General features: G+C 41.4%; 1 protein-coding gene across 6 annotated transcripts; it reads right to left on the minus strand.

Annotated features, from left to right (window-relative positions):
- Window positions 1-448: 448 nt before the first annotated feature.
- LOC147848871 (ATP-dependent DNA helicase Q-like 2) lies at window positions 449-13,459 on the minus strand. 6 transcript variants are annotated; one of them, XM_087338008.1, is made up of 21 exons: window positions 13,355-13,459; window positions 11,806-12,044; window positions 11,584-11,730; window positions 11,279-11,494; window positions 11,080-11,184; window positions 9,456-9,560; window positions 7,482-7,604; window positions 7,301-7,389; window positions 6,338-6,374; window positions 6,235-6,268; window positions 6,076-6,128; window positions 5,923-5,984; window positions 5,354-5,414; window positions 5,184-5,250; window positions 5,026-5,079; window positions 4,842-4,949; window positions 4,661-4,752; window positions 3,617-3,695; window positions 3,312-3,532; window positions 1,380-1,626; window positions 449-952 (listed from the first exon to the last, which is right to left on the minus strand). In XM_087338008.1, the coding sequence occupies exons 1-20, from the start codon at window positions 13,413-13,415 to the stop codon at window positions 1,399-1,401; spliced, it is 2,181 nt and encodes a 726-aa protein (XP_087194134.1). In that variant the 5' UTR covers window positions 13,416-13,459; the 3' UTR covers window positions 449-952; window positions 1,380-1,398. The 6 variants fall into 6 exon arrangements, with proteins under 6 accessions (XP_087194134.1, XP_087194133.1, XP_087194136.1 ...); XM_087338007.1 differs by having other exon boundaries at window positions 5,354-5,419; window positions 5,923-6,000; XM_087338010.1 differs by lacking the exon at window positions 11,584-11,730 and having other exon boundaries at window positions 5,354-5,419; window positions 5,923-6,000.
- Window positions 13,460-22,146: the final 8,687 nt, after the last annotated feature.

The raw sequence follows: 22,146 nt of genomic DNA on the forward strand, positions 1-22,146 counted from the left end.
TTTCTGTCTATTCATCATTATAGATCACTCAAATCAACTTTGGTCAGCTTAGACAATGTGGAACATTCCAAGTTCAAATCAAATAAGTTGTTTAAATGCACCACATGCTTGTGTGTAAAGTATTGCTGATATAATGCCTAATGCCTTCAGTAGTATAGACCAAGTCTATACTAGAACACAAGAAATCCCATATTAACCACATAATAGAGTTACCTAAAAAAGGGCCTCAAGTTTCAAACACCTTTGAGACTTCACAAATCTATCCTGTAGTCATCTCATGTGGAGAGTAAATTCATTTGGATTAAATAATTAGTGCCTAGAACCACGCAAACCGTTCAATTACGCACAAAAAGCTGGCAAAGAGCAGACGTGGAATATCAAGGTTGAATCCAACTGGTGGTACCATTTGCTCATAAGATGTCCATTATCTTTCCACTAAAACTGGCAGTTCAAAAAACTTTTGCAATTTGTGACCTGTATTTGATATAGCAAACTCCACTTTCTTAAATATGCATGGTGCTTGCATTGCAAATTCATTTTTGGCCCTACCAGATTTCATGTTTTGTATCAAAGTTATTTTGGGTACACATTTAATATCAACACCCCTCTCAACTTCTATGAAGAAACATTACCCTGCACCATGTTGGGGTATGAAGAGTCGTTCAATTGATGTCCAATGAATCATTTTGCAAAAAAATATATCCAAAACACTTCGATCAAACGGATTTATCAGGAGTCCATTCCATTGTTGGCAGTCTTCTGTTGAGTTTCCGTCCAAGAGAGCATCACTGAAAGCTTTAGTGGTTATATTCGCTTTGTTTTTCTTCTTCTACCATTTTCTTCTTCACCTACTCTTCACCTACTTACCGCTTCCTCTACTGCTTTGCAAGGTTTTCCTCGATGAGTACATAAGTAGCCTTACCTCTGAATATTTGAAGCGAGATTAGCGCAACTGCACATGAACGACGTGATCAGAGAATTTTTAATCTGGTCAAAAACTGAATAGAGTTCACTAGACTACCCCAAGACAATAACATTTGACATGCTTGTCGACAAAGTCTAACAAGAAGGGAAGAAAAGTACAGCCAAATCTATATATGAGACTGCCCCCTCAATTGTCATGTTTTTGCTCTTTCAGGATATAAAATTCAGGGACTTGTTTTCAAAATGCCATTCTTTTTGCCAAAATACCACACTTATGTCTTTTTGTATTTCACAGATATTGATGCCTTGATAATGAGTTTGACTCATTATTAAAGGGCAGGGCAGGAGCTTTACAAATAAATTTGAGGTTTGCAGATGGCTTACATCCATGTGATTGCCTCACTAATTAGATAAAAAAATAGGTAAAAAGGTTCTTCCTTCATACTAATAATTACCTTATGCAGATGCATGTTTCTAACTGTCACTATCATCAATGCATATACATTTCTCTGCAGTTTCTTTCTTCCTTCTTTTGTTAGAGCCTTCAAGGTTTGGACGAACTTTGCTTTTTGTTGTTTTCTTATCTTGGTGAGGGGTACAAGCCTCTTTTGATGAGAGCTCACTTCCTACAATCTTGTTCAATGTGTCTAGAATATCTTTTCCAAAAAAATCAATCTTCCTCTTGCCCAATAACTCCTCAATCTGCAGTAAATCAACATTAAGCAATTAGAATACTAAGCAACCAATGGAAAGATCAAATTAAAATGAAATGTTGATAGAAGATTTCTCGCGGAAATGGAGTCACCATACCTTCTAAGTTATCCTTGTTTCTTCTTATGAAAAAACCAAATAAAGCATGCCTTCTAAGCTAAATTGGTTATAGTTTTGAAAAGGAATTCAAGTCGGATAGACACGCCAGAGCATCTATCACCCATGATGCCCTTTATTATAGCCATGTTATGCTCCCAAAGCAAGCGATAGCAGAAGGCTAGAAGGCATGAACTTGACTTTAATTTAATTTTAGGTTGGTGATTCAATCTCCTCATAATTCATTACATTCTCAACAGTGGACTGCGCTTGATAATGGCATCTTTGCTCTCTTTATGTTTCCAGTATTAGTGTTGTCATTCTATTATTTTACTTTTATCTTTATCTATCTAATTGCTGTCAATTGTTATTTGTTTATTTGTGATCTTTTCAATCTTTTCCAATGCTTCCACCATCCACGGGTGTAGGACATGTTCATTTGTCTTGTGGAGTATTTTCTTAGAGAAAACTCGAAATTCTCCACACAAACTGATTCCTAAGGGGTTCCAAATGTTAATAAATTTTAAGATGTTTAGAAGAAATAGAAATTCCTTATATACATGACTGTGTGTGGGCAGAAAACCCTTTCAAACTTGGATCAACCATCCTTGGACCGCACTAAGATTCTGATCTTGAAAATATGCAATACTATACACTGATTACACTCACATGCTTCGCCAGGTATTAGAGGCTTAGAAGTTCTTAGAACCATGCAAAGAAAAGAATGGTTCAAAAGACAAGAAAATACTTTAGACAGTGGATAACTAGCCATTTGCGTTAGATTGACTGCAAGGCTAGGAATAAACATTTTGTGGTTTACATGAAAATGGTGGTAATGGAACAACCTATCTTAATGCATCATGTTAGAATAGAATATATCTGCTGCTGAGAAGGCCCGAATTAGTATAACACCCTGTTATACAGTTTTAGAAAGAACTGAAGCATCACGCCTACTAAAATAGCCTATCATGGTCTGTATTCTGAAACTTCCACTACTAGCTTAGACATAATCTCTTTCAGCATTTCCAATCACAAATTATAACCATAAGTCAATGTCACTTTAAGATAATGCTAAAGAACAAGGAAAACCATCTCAATGCATAGTGTTAGAATAGAATATATCTGCTGTTGAGAAGGCCCGAATTAGTATAACACCCTGTTATACAGTTTTAGAAAGAACTGAAGCATCACCCCTATTAAAATAGCCTATCATGGTCTGTATTCTGAAACTTCAACTACTAGCTTAGACATAATTTCTTTCAGCATTTCCAATCACAAACTATAGCCATAAGTCAATGTCACTTTAAGATAATGCTAAAGAACAAGGAAAACCATCTCAATGCATAGTGTTAGAATAGAATATATCTGCTGTTGAGAAGTCCCGAATTAGTATAACACCCTGTTATACAGTTTTAGAAAGAACTGAAGCATCATGCCTATTAAAATAGCCAATTGTGGTCTGTATTCTGAAACTTTGACTACTAGTTTAGACATGATCTCTTTCAGCATTTCCAATCACAAATTAAAACCATACATCAATGCCACTTTAAGATAATGCTAAAGAACAAGTAAATCCTTACTTGTGTAAGTGAGGTGGGTTTCTGTACACACAACTGAGCAATCTGCTGAGTTGAGAGGATTGAATATGGAAAGACTTGTCCATGTTTCAATGCCAATTCTTCACGCAAGCTATAGAGTTCTTTGGCCATATCTGAATCTAAAATCTCTTGTAAGCCACTGCCTATGTGGATGTCACAGGATCCTTTGCCTTCTCTCAATTCAAAACTGATTTTCCTTTTCCCTGTCAACGATCTGACATCTTAAGGTGTATTACGGCAAATATGCTTAATTCAAAGATTGGTATCATTTATTATCCCCTGCATACCATGTAATAGTGACTGCCAAACTGTTCCCAATGAGACATATGAATTGGTTGCATATGCAGTATGCTGAAACACCTCCTTCTGAAATCAATGAAAATAGTTAAAATTTCTGCCCCAACAATCAACTGATTCAAAAGAGTCTCAATAGGCAAAATTTTAGACTTTGGGCATGACTATACAAAAACAAAGAAAAAAACAGTGCAAACAAACATATGACTATATAATCTCTAACGAGGGCACAATGGCAATATAGTTGGTTTTCCGAACTCAGTTTTGGGTTTATATTATGGGAGTTGATGGTGTTCTAAACACACAATCAGATCAGTCTTCTTTCCACAGAACATGTAGTTCTTTACAAGTACTCGAGGAAGATAGGTCAGAATATCAATGAAAAATATCCTATTTTGAATCCATTCTTTTAGTGATGCTTATTTTTGGATGTTTATCCAATAGCGACAATGTACCACGCCAAGATACTAACACAAATCAAACAAAATTTAACTCATCTTTAATCAATTTGATAGACAACTGGTTTTCCAATTGATACCAGGGTCATTGTTCGGTAAAGATACAAGAGCAACTTTATGGGTTGATGGATCTTTAGCTTTCAGGCCCTAACTCATTGACATGCACGCACATTCACACTAGGGAGTGATTGTTACCGCACGTCTCCCTAAACTTCTTGCATTTCAGTTCATTAACCACAAGTTTATTGAAATGATTAAATTATTTATTCTACTTATATTTTATATTTGACCATCAACTATATGATGAAATTATCCATATTACTGTTTATTTCCGTAAGACTACTGGCTTCTGGAAAATCTTCCACCGATTTAAATTTGTAAGCTCCAAGTTGCTAGTAGTTATTTTTCAATAATATGGAGATTCTATTTTATTTGTGTCTTAAACGAGAAATAATTTTCTGAAAGAAAATGTGTTAACATTGAAGTGATATTACTATTGACATTCGAAGTGTATGATTAGCAGGGAGTGCCTAATGTTGGATGTCAGCGCTTATTGACATAGTAAAGAAACGAAGGTACCAGAAAACCATCTAGAAGTAGCTGAACTATTATCTGCTCCACTTCATGCTTTTTTAAATCTTTTCTGAGCTCTATATCTGGTTGCATTTGTCCTGGAAAAAGATAATCACTCTGAAGTTAAATGTCAAAAAGTAATAAAATTGTAAAAATGCCAGATTTACCCGCAATTTCTCTAGAATACCAGATTTTGGTGATCGAGTTTTCCATAGATCTACCAGCTGTAACATTGTTACCTTCTTATCTCCTTCTTCAACCTCTTTCACAGTCATCACGATAGATTGCGCATGAGCTACAAAAATATCATAATTCCATTCATTCAGAATCTCAAACAAATGAAAAGAAAATGAATTTACGATTATATGCACCTGTAACATCTTTAATGACAATGTCACCTCTAACTGCACAGTTATCACACATGCCTGGTCATGGAAACAAACAAATATTTAGTTATAAAAGAACATGTGCATCACCTGATGTACACATGCATTTGATGGGTAGGAACATCAAAAACGAATTGTTTTACCATTACACTCCTGCATCTGTTCTCCAAAATGCTTGAAGAAGGCTGCACGTCGACATTCACGCTTTGACTGCATGTAGGTTTTCATTCTTAGTAGATTATACCATCAGAAATACTAGCACTGATCAAAGTTAATAATAGGAGCACCAATAATGGATAACATAGAAATATACCTGACAGAACCGAACCATATTATAAATGTTCTGCAATCCTGCATATTCATGAAAGACCATGCTGCTCTGTGGAGCAAAAAGCCAGAATTATTACAGAACACTGGCATGAGCATGACTTTACTTTTCTGAGTAAAGTTAAAAGACTGAAAAGCAAGTAGAGGAGGAGAAGAAGACACTTCAAACCATCAGAGGTGAGAGTTAAAAAGGTTTTCCAGGAATACCCATTTTCAGAGCAATCGTAGATAGAATGGGAGGTTAACTTTTGGTTCGGTTTTCACAAGTTGTGCCAATCAGTGAGCTCTGCTATACATGATTTCATGCAGCCTTGAACAGTTGTAACGTAAGGATTTCCTTTAATGCTCCAGAAATCACATATATCAAATGATCTATAAATGCCTTTACTATGTCCTTCCTACTTGCTTTCCTTTTCTTTTTTTCTTTTTTATTGAAGAGAGGGAATATTTTGAAATGCGATTATTATAAGAATACACATTACTTTGCATTCTTCTTTCAGATATCACACTAAAAATGAAATTCTTTAGGATTAGATGGTATTTGTCTGTACATACATGACGAGGAAGATCAGCTGGTCTGTAGAAAAGGAGACAGTGTGATGGAAGACCATCACGACCTGCACGACCACTTTCCTGTTATCACATTCTTCAGTAAACAGTGACCAAACAGCATTGCATCAAATGAATATTTTATGAAATGAAGATAACCTGATAATAAGTTTCCAACGACTTGCTCAGGCTATGGTGGATAACAAATCGCACTGGAAAAATTTTCATAGAAATGGAAGGCAATGAACTGAATCTAAATGAAACCATCTTTACAATACTTCTTAGGTTTGTAAAGTGACAAAAAATCATTGAACTCACCATCAGGTTTGTTTATCCCCATACCAAATGCCACCTGTGAAATTGCCACCATGAGAAACAACCACAGAATCGGATGTCTGATCTTTGTTAAGAATTTACCTACCGTGCCAACAATCACTTGCAACTTTCCACAACTCCACCTGAAATTAAGGTCTGATCAGATATACAAATCAACAAGCACTTAAAAAGACCAACATGACAGAATTAATAGCAGATCAATTTCGCACTAAATTTGAAACCTCTCAAGCTTTCTCCTCTCTCAGAGTGAAAAGTTCTTGAAAAAGTAACAAAAGGGGGGGAGAGCAACAGGAATCCTTCACAATCGTAGCAGACGTTAACTGAAGAATTTTGTGCTCCAAGAATACCCCCATGAGCTGTATTTTGTATCTTGGTCTGGTAACCATCAAGATCTTTGGATCAAGCTCATCCATCACATATGGCATCAACATCTGACAAGTTTCTAGGGTTGACTAAATATAGCAAGATACGGTGTAACATTGTGCATCTTGGAATAGAAAAGTTTCTTGAGCAGGTTAAATCTAGCAAGATACGAAGTTAAAGGTACAAAGTTCTGACCACGATCCACCAAGCTTTAGAGTTACAGGTGACCAGTTTCAGGCAAGGTTCCCACTCATCTGGGTTCTGGGTCTCCTGCTCATCATGGTTTGTACTAGTATATAGGTTCAGCTCTGGATCAAAATTTAAAACAAATTGTAATAACCTCAAATGTACTGCACAACTTTCGATACCTAGTATCAGCAAACAATTTGGGAACGTTCTTTCAGGTATTTACCTGCAGGGATAAGTTTCTCTTTCCATTTAACTATCTTCCTGGTCGATCGATAAACCTCTCTGTATCTTAATGATATGGTCAACCTTGGGCATGAGCATTTCTTTGAATTATTTCACAACGGTCAACCTCCTTGAACTTTTCATACTAGAAAAACAATTTCATACAAGATCCCCTTCAAAATGGTGTATCTTAATCTGAAGATTCCTAAAAACAATAATACTAGTCCATTTAATTGTGTACAGGTAGATACCAAATTAACACAATTGTATGTACCGAGTATGTACAACTGCACGTTGATTAGCTTCCATATCAGCATGATAAAATGCTGCTAAAATTCCCTGCTCCCGAAGTTCTTTTGCAACCTAAATCAGAAATGGTTCGATGGAACACTTTTCAAGCATGTCCCCGTGCGAAGTTCATGTGTGGATTTTCATAATATTGCAACCAGTATTACCTGTTCACATTCCTTCCGAGAGTAGCAATACACTATACCAGAGTCTTCTTTCTTATATGACTGTTTTATGAAATCTACAATTTCCAAATTAACAGTCTGGGCATTTGATGACTTCTCACGCACCTAATATTATAAATTCAGATTTCAGTGAGCAAAGTGAATACAATGAATAATAGAACTTTAACATTTTCACATATAATCAATAATTATTCTTTCTAAAGTAAATATATACAGTTGTACATATGCAAACACATCCACTATAATGTTCATTAATCATATACACACTACAATTACCGATGTGTTTTAATTTTGTGTTTTATTTCCTAGTACATTAATTTTTACTTGTTTATGTTTCACACTAAACATCTGAGAAGAACTATAGAAAGAAGAAGAAAAAAAAGACATTCAAAGTCTTCTAATAGGCCAAATTGGGCTATAAGACCAAACAAGAGATTACATCTTCAAATGTTGTCTCATCTTTGAGGGCAACAAACCAAAATAAATGGAACTAAATAAAAATAGAAGTGAATAGAGAATCCCATTGTCTATAAATATAAGATTCTCAAGTCGGATAGATTGCAATTTTTATTTTTGAAAAATCTCTCGAATAGGTCAGTCCAGAATGGACAGATCACCAAAGCAAGGGAAGCACCTGCAATGGTCTGTAAATGACAATGGTGGGGGATCATGGTCCATGAGGTTAGAGATTATGTGTGCAACAAATTGCTATTGCCTGATCTATTGTAACCCCTTTGCAATGTCCTGGTTTGATGCCCACTTCTTGTTGAAGCTAGCGTGCTGGAAGATCAAACAGTTCCACCACACAGTGCATAATATGCTTCCAGCTCACGAGCCAGAGTGAGAATGCTAAACTATCTCCTTCAGGTAGCAACATGTTGGAGCTCATCAAAGACTCGAGGACATTTGTCTGATTTTGGTTGGTATGGTGGAATGACGAGATGATGAACTACATTTGAGTGTCTTCAGGCAGCTGACACAAGACGCAATGTGTATTATCTCTATTCTAACTTCCATTTGGATGGTGGATTTATTGGGTTGAGAGTGAGAGTGAGTTAACCATAGGGTGCTAGAGGCCACTGTCCAATATTCTTCTCCTCCTCCTTTGGCTATCCTCCTGAAATTCAATTATGTTGGAGTCTCCTCTTAGATTTCAATGCTCTATCCCATAATCTTGTATCATCATTGTGGCAATTCTTGAGCTATTGAGGCTATAGTGTAATATTTGTAGTTGATGCACATTAACATAGCATGATCAAAACGATTTGACAACATCATGCAGCCTTGTACAAGTGAACATCTGCAATGTCTCCACCCAAAAACTCTCTACACCATAAAGGAGAGAAAAGTATCCGTGTGCAGAAGGATCAGTAATTTCAAACCTCGAATGTTTATCATCTGAATCTAGCTTTGATTTTATGATATTCATCAAAAGGTTCAGAATATAATTTTATTTGTTGCATTGTTGTAGAATATTTAGCATAAAATACACGTAGAATGTGTATGCAAGTATTCTAACTTTTTTTAAATACTTAGAATAAGTATTCTACAGATAAAATACATTAAATGCGTATATACTTAGAATACATGTACAATACTTTAAATACGTAGAGTACATGTAAAATATGTTAAATACTTCTTAAACTTTGAACTTTTTTTTCAAAAAAATAAAATATTAAAATTTTAAAGCTTTTTTGAAACATCAAATACTTGCTAAATAAGTAGAATACGTAGAATGTGTGAAATTTTGAAAAATGACAGTTCTAAAACATTGAATACGTGTAAAATATTTCAGAGTATTCTAAAACATATTCTAGACATAGAATATGCATTTTTTTAACTATGATTTGTTGTAAAATGTATACGTAGGAAAATAAAAAAGATCTTTCATAAACTGTTACTATGAACACTCAACAAAAGTTAAAGATCAATCAAAACAGTTCTTAAAATTTTCACCTCATAAAATAGATTGGGCCTGTTGACTGAGCTGACAAATCTGACGCACTTTGTCATTTGAAGCATTTCCCTTAAATCAAATTGAACCCTTGCAGTTGCTGTAGCCTTTCTACAGAAGCATCCATAATTTGTGAGCAACTAACATTATAAAATGCTCAAATAATGAAGAAGAAAACCCCCAAACAAGCTGTTTTTTGAATCCAGTCCACAATATATACATTGAAATATAATAACTTCACTATAGATGGCAATGAATATTGAAAACTTTCATGCTTTAAACTCCGATCCATGGAGCCAACAGCCATCTTAAAGCATGGAAGAAAAGACAGTTCAGAGATAAATACAAGCAAGAAAAAACAGGGAAAATGCTTAAAGTTGCAAGACAAGGGAGACAAGTATGGAGGAGAGGGACAGTGAACTATGCATTATGGAGGGGAGTGACCACTGTAAAAATTCACGAAGAACAATTATGAAAGAATGGAGAACTTGGAGAATAATGCCTCACACTATACAATGTCCCGAACCTCATTCCCACACCCCATACAATGTGAATATATTGTAATTTTTCCTATATTGAGTATTAACACAGCTGCAGTGGCACTCAAACTTAGACCTATGTTGGGTGAACATCTAGATATTCTTGAACATGCCATCTTGCAAACCATTTTCAGATATCTTGGACCCAGTTGGATGAGAGAAATTGTTTTTGTGGTAAGAATCCAAATTCTAATTTAGCCTTGGTGAGCTCATTTTGGGGCATATTCTCTACTATTCATACATATAAACTCTTGGAAGAGCATAAAATTAACTCTCTCGTGTTTCCTTCAGTTTCTAGAAGCCATATTGGGTTGCTCTCTTAACCCCTAAATGATGGCATAGAAATATTTTTTGTGCTTTCTCTGTTTTGTTCCATGAGCTTTCTGAAATACTGCCTCCCCAAACCTCAGTTTCATAAATCACCAATCCATCCATGCATGTAATACTCTTGCTTTAATCTCCCATCATTGGTTTGTGCTCAAGTGGCACATGTTCTCGATTTCATAGTTTTCAGTTTTGCCCACTTCCATTCTCCTAATTTGACAATTGTTCCAAGTGACTTAACTAGATATGTCAACTCTAAGTTAATCGAAACTGTAAATCATTTCTATTGCCTCATCTCCATGGTACAATACTAGCTGACGACTTTCAGGCGTGGCTCCTAGTTAAGACACTTGTTAGAAAGAAAGAAGTATTGTGGAGATTTGGGAGGTGAGGGCAGGCATCCAGGGGCGTGACTAGGTCTAGGTGGTAAAGTCCTTGATGAGCATGTTGTCTATAAGTTTTGCTATTTCATGGATAAAGTGGGGTGAGGTTGGTGGAGAGGGTGAAGGTGATCATAGTGATGTGTTGTTGGCAAGGGTTATAGCAAGGTAAGTGTGGTTGACACTGATTGGGACGGGTGGCATTGTAAAAGTTTTGATAGTTCAGGTTTCTTTCCTTGTGCCCATGATTCTATGCATGCAATTGGAAAAGGTAAAAAGCCACCACAATATCAATGCATTATGTATTCTCTCTCATTTTGTTCAAGTTTGTGCATGTATAACTAAGATGATCATTGAAGAAAGAGAGAGTTTCTTTGACTTACAGTCAGAGCAATCATTGGAACCTTTGGAAATTGCTTTTTTAATATGCCCAAGTTTTTGTAATCTGGTCGAAAATCATGACCCCATTGGCTACAACAGTGTGCCTCCTACAGTCATTTTGGAAACAATTAAGCATGATCATATATCAAGTATTGCCTATTAACAGCCTGAAGACAATGATGATTTCAATAACAAACTTACATCAATTGCAATAACAGAGAGACGACCGGCATGATTGCATTTCTCTAACTTTGACATGAAACGTTTGCTCTTTGCTATTTTCTCAGGTGTTACATAAAGAAGTTTCACTTCTCCTTCTCCTTTCTCAAGAGACTTATATATTTCTTTCTCTTCTTCTTTTGATGTGACAGAAGTGAGCATTGAAGCTGAAATGCCGAGGGTTCTGAGTCCCATGACCTATAAAAAAGGAGAATAAGAGCAATGCATTCTACATATCTAATAAAGCGCTTGCTACACAAAATAATACATGAAGTCTATAGGAATACTTGATCTTGTATTAGTGAAAGCAATGGGCTAATAATAAGTGTTGTTCCACCACGGAGAAGAGCAGGAATTTGATAACACAGACTCTTGCCACCTCCAGCAGCCATTATGACAATGACATCTTTGTCACTCATTATCGCATTGATTATCTGACATATAAGTAGAATTTGATTTCCTGCTTAAAATTATTCGCACAACTTCAATATATAGTCAAAGTAGCATACTTCTCTTTGATTGGCACGAAAAAAACGTAGTCCAAATATATTCAGAAGAATATCATTGGCCTCCTTATCCCATGAAAAAGATTGTTTCCAATATTCCTCTGATTCTTCCACTGCATCTTCAGATCTGCTCGCCTTAACATCTTCCTCTCGAACATCAACAAAGGCATCTAATAGGTTCTGTAACTCAACCTTTTGTTCTAAAAGTTTTTCTTGACGTTCAATTAATGAATGTATCTGATCTGTCATGGAAAGGGTTGAATCCCTGTCAATAATTATTTATATACGTATATATGGAAATAACATCAAAGTGCAATAAAAACTCGCTGTATCTGCCACCAGGACCTACAGTGCTTAGTGGACATGGAGCCATTTTATCATGGTCATTGATGTAGTTAAACTCGTCTCACAACTTACATTAGAACCATGGATAAGAAGTCTTATATATATATATATATATATATATATATATATATATATATATATATATATATGCTCTTACTATGTGACCAAAACCCTATTTCAGACAAAATTCAATATTTTGGGAGCTTTTCATCTTGGCAAATATCGACAAGTAACAGAAATAGAGCGGGAAAGCTCAATGACGGGAAAATTAGACTGTCTCTCCAAAAATTCAAAACAGATCACATATAAGAAGTGCAAGGGAAATTTCAACCAGCCAAAGGAAAGTTAATGCAAGCGAAGAAAGAAGTATGGCAAGATCCCGTTGAAGAGGGAAGATGAAAAACTGGAGATCATTGCTACAAGCATCAACACTAAATGAATGGATTGACGCTTGAGATAAGCAAGAAATTACGATGAAGTTTTCGCAGGTTTGGAGATTCTGAGAAAGAGATTTCATAGGACTTCCTCTCGTTCATCTAGGAGACTGATCTTCACTTTACAAGAAAGTGAAGCATGTCACTCTTAAGCATGAAACAAGGAAGGATAAGATCCAAGTTCCTCGACAAGTGAAGTAGCTATAAGGTTGCCAAGATTTGAAAAGCAGATGCATCGCTTGCCTACAACTTAACAACAGTGTCGAACTTGTGCAGAAGGTCCATGTCAATGAGGGAAGAGGAAACAATAGAAGATTACTTTGGTAAACCTATACCTAGTTAGATGTTAGATGTAAAATACAGAGGCATGTTAATCCACAGTCCTAGCTCCATCAATATTGAAAACCTCCAGTTTCCATTAATGTGCACATACTCCTAATGCACCTCCGTGAAGTGAATTTCATTGATTTTGGATGCCAACTTCAGTTCCCATACGCCTTCTTCAAAGCATTAACTGGATGTAAATAAAACTTCTTTCTTTCTTTCTTTCACATACACTCAGAATTCGTATGCTGCGGTTTGGCATCAATTCTTTGACAGAGTTCTAATCTATAAACTTTCTTTTACATTTACAGAACCCCCCGGCAATCATCTCTAAACAACTTCTTCTCCTCCTCCTCCTCTTCCGTCTCGGAGTGAAACAAGATGATGTAGCAGTTGTACTGTTAAAAACAAAATAAAAATGGGAAGGTACAGGATGATCATAAACATACCTTGCACCTGGTTGAGCTCCTGCTCCACCAGCCGCAATTGATCCTCCACCTCCTCTGCCATGGCTTCCTTAGGTGGAAGGGGGGCAGAGCTAACGAAGAGCGTCATCAGAGCAGAGCATGGCTAGTTATATATATACTACATATGTTGTGGAGGGACCCAAGAGGCCTGCCCTAGCTACAGATAGCTAGGCCTTTCTTCAAATGGCCCGGGGGTCTCCCACAAGCCTGCGGAATGATGTGACTCGATCCACCTCCCCATGCATCACGCTCCACTCTTCCGTAACACGTCTCGCCTCTGGAGCCCTTCGTTATTTTCAATATGAAGTGCATATGAAGTAGTACCCAAGGTCTTTCCATGATTTGCTTCGAGTATGTCAAAGTTATGATCAACAATTGAAAGAAGCTGTTATTCGGTGAAGCATATGGAGTATCGACGTCATATACCATAAATCCAAGCTATAATAATTGTGGATCGGTCATGAACCAACAACCAACATACTTGCAATGTCTGATTCATCAGGTTCCCTCATATCATTATTCTAATTTTTGGAGTTATAATGATGTCTATGAAGGTGATTCCAGAGACAAAGAAGAAGAGGTGATGAATGTGGAGTTCCCCCATATAGTTCATGAGGACAACCATGATATAAAGAATGATGATGTGAAAGATGAATCCAAGGAGATTGTTATGAGATGCGATGTTATGGATGGTGATACCAATGTACATCATGTTGAGGACATTATTGATACAACAAGCGATATGGTGGTTGATGATGAATATGTGCAAAGATGAAATGGAAGCTGGTGAGCGAGATGGATCGATGAGCCGGTGAGCTGGGGAGCCGGTTAGCCAGATCCATCAGTAACCGGAAGCCTAGTAGCAGCTAGACTACTAGGGAGTTAATACTCTCGTAGTTAGTGTCAGACGCTCGAGTGAGCATTGAAGTACAATGTACTTCTATCAGTCCATATGGACTTGTATAAAAGTGTTTGTTGAACACATACTATGTACAGAGTGTTGATATAATTTTTAAATAGTGATTCTTGTTCTGCTCTCTCTCTATCTCTCCCGCGTACTGTTAAGCTCTCCATTAAACCTGTTCTCTGTTTTCTGTTTTCTATTGCTTCCGCATGTTATTTGTTTTTACATGGTATCAGAGCGTGAGGGTTGAGAAGCTCTGCAGCCTACATTCGCTTTCGCAAGAAGAAAACCTAACCGTTGTAAAGAACAGGAAAAGCAAAATGGATAGAGGAATGGCTAGCTCGCTCCCGGTGGAGAAGCTCGACAGAACCAACTACGCATCTTGGTCTTACAAGATGCACCAGTACCTGCTTGGGCATGGGTATTGGAGCTATGTTGATGGAGCTAACAACACAACACCTAATGCGACACACAAGGACTTCCCAATGTGGGAACAATCGATAAGCAGAGTGATGTACTACTTTGCGTCCAATGTCGGAGACCAGCTGCTGAGCCATATCCGAGATGCCAAGACGCCAAAAGAAGCTTGGGGAAACCTGAAGAAGGTTTTCGTCGCAAGCACAACGGCCAGGAAGCTGCAGCTCAGGCAGGAGCTCAGCAATGTCCGACAGAAAAATCTGTCTATGGCCGATTACACGGCCCGAATCAAGGAAATTTGTGATTCACTCACCTCCGTCAATGTAAACGTCGAGGAGAACGAGATGGTGCAAGTGTGCCTTGGTGGGCTAGCGTCCAGGTTCAGAGCTTTCCGAACGGTAGTTTGTATGAGGGAGAATACACTGTCTTTTTTCGACTTATAGTTGATGCTCCTTGTAGAGGAGAACCACGCCGGTGCGTCAACAAGTGCACCCACCGACAACCGGATGCTGTACACGGAGGCAGATCGGCCCCGTGGGCGTGGTGGACGAAGCGGGTCAGCACGCAATGGAGGCGGTCGGCAAGGGCAAGACCAACGACACAGAGACCGTGCCGACAACAGTTTTGGGACCTCCACAACCAGGGGGAGTCAAGGCGGTGCCAGAAGCCGACAAGAAAAATCCGCCACAGAATGCTGGTACTGTGGTAAAAAGGGCCACAGAGAAAGCGAGTGCTAGAAGAAGCGCGCTGATTTGGACAGATCCGGATCCGGCAAAACTGGTCGGGAGAACCGACAATACTCGCACTATGCAGAAGGATCGGGAGGATCGGGAACCGGAAAAGCCGGTAAGGGGCCAACCTTGGTGATGAAGCACGAGGCTAACTTGATGAAGAAGACCACTTCCAAATCAGAGGAAGTGTGGTACGTTGATTCCGGTGCGTCAAATCACATGACGAACCACAAAGAGTGGTTCTCCTTCCTGGAGAAACCGGAACAACCGAGAGTTGTCGAAATTGGAGACGACAATCCTCACCCAATCGTGCATGTCAGAGAAGTTCCCCTGAGCCACGTCGGACAGAGGGGGAAGCCGATGAACGTATTACACGTTCCGACTATCACAAACGTGGTGTCGGTCGGACAGATCGTCGACCAGGGAATGCAGGTGCGGTTTACGCAACTCGGGTGCTTCATTGAGGAGGAGGGCCAGATTATCGCGCAAGGGCGCAGAGATGGGAGGATGTTCATCCTTGACACCAATGATGTCGGCACTGCCTTGTTCGCCAAAGGACAGAAGGTCGAATCAGACATCGACCTGTGGCACAAGCGGATTGGCCACGTCAATTACCGAAGGCTTCAAGACCTGCAGACGAAACAAGTTGTTTTCGGTTTGCCAAAGTTCATGTTAGGAAATAGGTCCCTCCGGATGGGAAGTGAGAAGAACAATGTTGGTTGTTATGAGCAACTCAGCTGAGGCCGAAACTGGATGTGGAGTACCCAGCAACGGAAGACTTGGTAAGAACCGGATGTGGAGTACCCGGCAACGGAAGACCCGGTGAGAATCGGATGACGAGTACTCGGCAAGGAAGATCCGGTGAGAACTGGATGTTGCAGGCCCGGTGAGAACCTCTCACTGGATGAAGGGACATATATGTAAATATGTTCAAGAGAGCCCACTAGGGCTATATTTTGTAAATAGCCGAAAGTCATATTAGTATAAATATGACCTAGGGCAAACTCTGTTGTGTTGTTGTTTTTTGTGTGTAACGACTATACAGAGAGAGGATGAGAGAGGAAGAGGTTGTTGCCTCTGTTGTAACCGCCTGGTGGCGAAGCGAGGGAGCAAGAGGTCGTTGCCTCTGTGCCCCATTGTTGTAATCTTGATATAGTGATATTTTGCAGTCTGAGGGCTGCTGTGGTTTTTCCCATAATTGGGTTTTCCACGTTAACCTTCGGTGCACTCTCTTCTTTACTGTTTCGTGTGTAGATACATCTCTCCACATCCCTGTTTTCTGTGATTGATCCGATGTCTCGGTTGTGGCCGGGGAGCGTATTTCTATCAAATTGGTATCAGAGCGAAAACGACACAGAAAAATGGACGATTCGTTGGGAGGCATGTTCAAGCTCACCGGCTCCAACTATTCAGTGTGGAAGTCGAAGATGAGGGACATGCTCGTGGTTAAAGATCTTTAGTTTCCGGTTCAGTTCGGGGACAAAGAGACCGGACAAAATCGATGCCACGATATGGGAGGTGATGCACATGAAGACAACGACGTACATACGGTGCTTCATCAACATGAGTCTATACAACAACTTCAATGAAGAGAGCAAGGCTCATGAGCTCTGCGAGAAGATCGACATTATGTTTCAGAACAAAAATGTTGTTAATCAGGTTTCGGTATTTCGGAAGCTAGTAAGACTCCGGTACCAAGATGGCTCCAGCATGGCGAAGCACATGAATGCCTTCCAAGGGCTGATCCACCAGGCAATATCATTGGAAGTACCTCTCGCCAATGAGGTACTGGCACTACTCCTACTCGGTTCCCTCCCAGATAGCTGGGAGACGTTGGTTGTCACTTTGGGCAACGCCGGGCCGGAAGGGAAACGGTTATCCCTAACAAGAGTGAAGTCGAGCTTGCTAGATGAGGAGGCGCGTCGGAAAGACAAGGATACGAACTCCGACTCCAAAGCGCTCATTACCGAATCGGAACGCGGAAGACAAAGGAACCGTAGTTCCCAGAACCGGGAGAAGTCGGGGACACGGTCAAAGTCAAGGGGGAGGCCTACCTGCTTCTATTGCGGCAAGCCGAGACACTTCCAGAAGAACTGTCGGCACTTCCGAAAAGACAAGGAAACCGATGGTACCGATTCGAAGCGGACACCGGATCGGAGGGGAACGGACCGGAAGGGAACGACGGCAATCGCGGCAAGTGAAGAAGAGTTGATGCTCATTACCGAGGAGAGTGAGCTAAACCTTGCCGGCGACGAGATGACCTGGGTGGTCGACTCCGAAGCGTCATTCCACCTTACCTCGGACCGGAAATGCTTCTCATCCTACTCAACCGGTGATCACGACTGTGTCTGGATGGGGAATGAAGGTACATGCCGAATTGTTGGCATAGGAGACATGTGGTTGACAACACCAACCGGATGCAAGTTGCTGTTGAAGGATGTCCGACATGTTCTGGAGGTTCGTCTGAACCTGATATCAGCCGGTTGGCTAGATGATGAAGGCTACACGGGTAGCATCCGGAACGGTGTTATGAAGTTCAACAAAGGGAGCCTGATTGTGGCTCGGGCCCGTAAGGTCAACACGTTGCACCTAATGAATGCCCGGTTATGCCCGGAAGAAGTGAACGTGGCTTCCGACATTGCCGGTGAGGTGTGGCACAAGAGGCTGTGTCACATGAGCGAGAAGGGGATGAAGAGGCTTGTAGATGACAACCTCATTCCAGTGAAGAACGTGCACTTGGAGAAGTGCACTGATTGTCTAGCCGGTAAACAAAACCGGACCTCCTCCGATCGAGGCGACCGATGAGACGTAATGCACCACTGGAGATGGTGCATACTGATGTGTGTCAAGTGGACACGAAGTCACATGCCAGATCGCAGTACTTCGTGACGTTCATAGATGACCATAGCCGGAAGCTGTGGGCCACACCGTTGAAGACGAAGGATCAGGTGCTATCTGTCTTCAAAGAGCTCCACGTGAGAGTGGAAAGAGAAATCGACCGGAAGCAGAAGGCGGTTCGAGCAAATAACGGAGGTGAATACCAGGGGCAGTTCGAGGAGTATTGTCGCTCGAAGGGAATCCGGCTCGAATTTACCGTGCCGAAGACGTCAGGACTAAACGGGTTGGCCGAGAGGATGAACCGGACCATAATGTAGAGGGTCCGGAGTATGCTAGCGCATGCAAAATTACCCAAGACGTTTTGGGCTGAGGCGCTATCGACAATGATGTATGTGATAAACAGATCACCCTCAGTGCCCTTGGATGGAGACACACCGCAGAAGGTGTGGACCAGTAAGGAAGTGTCCTACCGACATCTGAAGGTGTTCGGGTGTCTCGCGTACGTGAATGTTGCTAAGGACCGGAGAGGAAAGTTGGATCCAAAGACCCGGCCATGCATATTCCTTGGATACGACGATGATGAGTTCGGCTACCGAGTGTGGGATCCGGTTGACAAGAAGGTTTTCCGGAGCCGAGATATTATCTTCATGGAGGACAAGACTCTTGCCGACTGAGAGTCGGAGAAGAAGATAATGAACTCCAATGAGATTCGGACACACCCGGCTAAGAGCCAGTTGACACTCGAGGAACCAGCCGGTTACGGTGAGGATACCGAACCGGTAGAAGAAGAAGTAGAGGAAGCTGAAATCGGAACCGGCCAAGACCCCGAATCGGATTCGGATGAAGAACAAATAGTGGAGCCGGTTGCCGAAGGCCAAAGACAGAGATATCCTCTCAGAGAGAGAAGGCCCCCCTGAAGATTTCCGAATGCAGAGCATGTGCTGCTAACCGATGAGGGAGAGCCGGAAAGCTTTGAAGAAGCGAAGGATGACACCCACAGCCGCAAATGGTTAAGTGCCATGCAGGATGAGATGGATTCCCTGCATGAGAACCATACGTACGAATTGGTGGAGTTGCCGAAAGAAAAGCGGGCACTCCGAAATAAGTGGGTGTACAAGTTGAAACTGGGAGATGCCGGCAAACCCTCGAGATACAAAGCCAGGATCGTGGTGAAGGGGTTCCAGCAGAAGAAGGGTGTGGACTTCGACGAGATATTTGCCCCGATAGTAAAGATGACTTCCATCCGAACGGTGCTGAGCATAGCGGCAAGCATGGACCTCGAGGTAGAGCAGCTGGACGTGAAGACGACATTCCTTCACGGTGACCTCGAAGAGGAGATCTACATGCAACAACTGGAAGGATTTGTGGAGAAAGGGAAGGAGCACCTGGTTTGTCGGTTGAAGAAGAGCCTGTACGGACTGAAGCAGGCTCCCCGACAATGGTACCGAAAGTTTGACTCCTTCATGACCGACCAAGGGTATCACAAAACGCAAACCGATCATTGCGTGTTTGTAAAGAAGTTTGAAGGAGGCGACTTCCTGATACTCCTTCTGTACGTGGATGACATGTTGATCGTCGGACGAGACCAAGCCAAAATATGGATGTTGAAGAAGGCTCTAAACCGAACTTTCTCAATGAAAGACTTGGGCCCAACAAGATAGATACTGGGGATGCACATCATCCAGGACCGGTCAAAGAAGCAATTATGGTTGTCACAGGAGAAATATGTGACAAAGGTGCTTCAGCGGTTCAACATGTTAGAAGCAAAACCGGTTGGATCAACACTCCCGGCAAACTACAGACTATCCGGTAAGCAAAGCCTGAAGACGAAAGCAAAGAAGGCGGATATGGTGAAGGTTCCATATGCCTCTGCTGTCGGGAGCTTGATGTACGCAATGGTGTGTACTCGGCCGGACATTGGATACGTAGTCGGAGTGGTGAGCCAGTTTATGAGCAATCCCGGCAAGGAGCACTGGAACGTGGTCAAATGGATACTTCGGTACTTGTTATTAACCATTCGGTTGTAGCAAGGAGTGCGGGCGACTTTGTGATATAGTAGATAATGTAATAGTAAAAGAAGAGATTCTAAGCACAGAGGAGAGAGAGAGAGAGAGAGAGAGACTCAAGAAGTTTTCATTAAAATGAAAGGAAGGACCTGTTTTCTGTGATTGATCCGACGTCTCGGTTGTGGCCGGAGAGCGTATTTCTATTAGTTCAGTGGCCGGAAGGCCCAAGTATGTGAAGCCTGCCAACTTGGGAAGCAACACCGGCTTCCATTCCCTCCCAAACAAAACCGTAGCCGTAACAAGCTCGACCTTATTCATTCGGATGTATGGGGACCGGCACAGAACGTGAGTCTTGGCGGGAGTCGATACTTCATCTCCTTCATCGACGATTATAGTTGGCACACATGGATCTACCTCATTGAGCGGAAGAGCGAAGTCTTCGATTGTTTCTAGAACCTCTAGAGCATGGTGGAATGGGAATCGGAGAGGAACATCAAGTGCCTGCGGTTAGATGGCGGAAATGAATATTTTTCCGGCCAATTCAACAGTTATCTACATCAAACAGGAATTCAGAGAGAGTTCAGCTGCAGATACACACCGGAGCAAAATGGTGTGGCCGAAAGGAAGAATTGGTCGCTTGTCGATGCAGCAAGGGCAATGCTGGAAGAGAAGAGCATGCCCCATTTCTACTGGGCGGAGGTGGTCCGGACGACCGTCTACATCCAAAACTGGATTGGTGACAAGGTGTCCGCGCATGAGTTGTATTTCGGGCGCAAGCCGAATTTGAGACACCTTCGGATTTTCGGCAGCATAGCATATGTGCATGTGCCGGATGAGAAGCGGAGGAAGCTGGATGCAAAATCGGAGAAGTGCATCCTCGTCGGCTACTCACATGAGCAAAAGGGGTGTAAGTGTTATAACCCTCAGACGAAGCAGGTCCGAGTTAGCCGCGATGTTGAGTTTGATGAGACAGCATCATGGTATGCCTTACCAGCTCCGACTTCTGACCCCGACCCGATACCAGAGATGAGGCTAGTGAGCCTGAACCGGTCTAGTTAGAAGATGATGAATCCGGGACTCAAGAAGAGAGTCCGAAATTGTTTCGGTTGAGTGGGCCGAACGAGAGACTGGGTGAATCCGACCAGTCGGATGAGGAACTGGCGAGTAATGAAGACTCTGCCGTGCTCTCCCCGTGCAAGGAACCGAGGAGACGGTTCACGCGCAAAGAGAAGGGGAAGAAGAAGGTGCCAGATTATGAAACCGGTAATGATGAGTCGGATCAGAGCGGATCCGACTCCGGAAAGGAAAATGACGGTTCTTCGGCACCAAGACTGAACCGGCCAAGAAGGGCCTCAAACCGGGTAACGGTGGGTTACGTCGGTCAACCCGCCAGAAGGAACCTGTTAAGCGGTACGGGTACAATGAGTACATGGCGCATCACTATGCATACATGACCAAGGGGCGGAAGTGCGTGAGCCGGAGAGCTACGTAGAAGCGACAAAGGACGCACATTGGCGTGCCGCTATGGAAGAAGAGATGCGGGCACTTGATGCCAACGCGACATGGGACCTGGTTGACCCTCCCCGTCACTGTAAAGTACAACGCCGACGGTTCAGTTAACTGGTACAAGGCCCGATTAGTGGCGAAGGGATACACGCAGACCCACGGAATCGACTACGACGAGACCTTCGCTCCGGTAGCGAAGATGACGATGGTTCTTGTGGTGCTGGCAGTTGCAGCGGCAAGGGGGTGGCATCTTCACCAGATGGATGTGAAGAATGCATTTCTTCAAGGAGATCTTGAAGAAGAGGTCTTTATGACACAACCCCCCGGTTTCCAAACAGAGATGAACAAGTCGGTTGTATGCCAGTTGAAGAA

This window comes from Azolla caroliniana, unplaced genomic scaffold, assembly GCF_043228905.1.
Source record: "Azolla caroliniana isolate FFs.n. ecotype wild unplaced genomic scaffold, voAzoCaro1.0.p SCAF_194, whole genome shotgun sequence".
Classification (NCBI taxonomy): domain Eukaryota; kingdom Viridiplantae; phylum Streptophyta; class Polypodiopsida; order Salviniales; family Salviniaceae; genus Azolla; species Azolla caroliniana.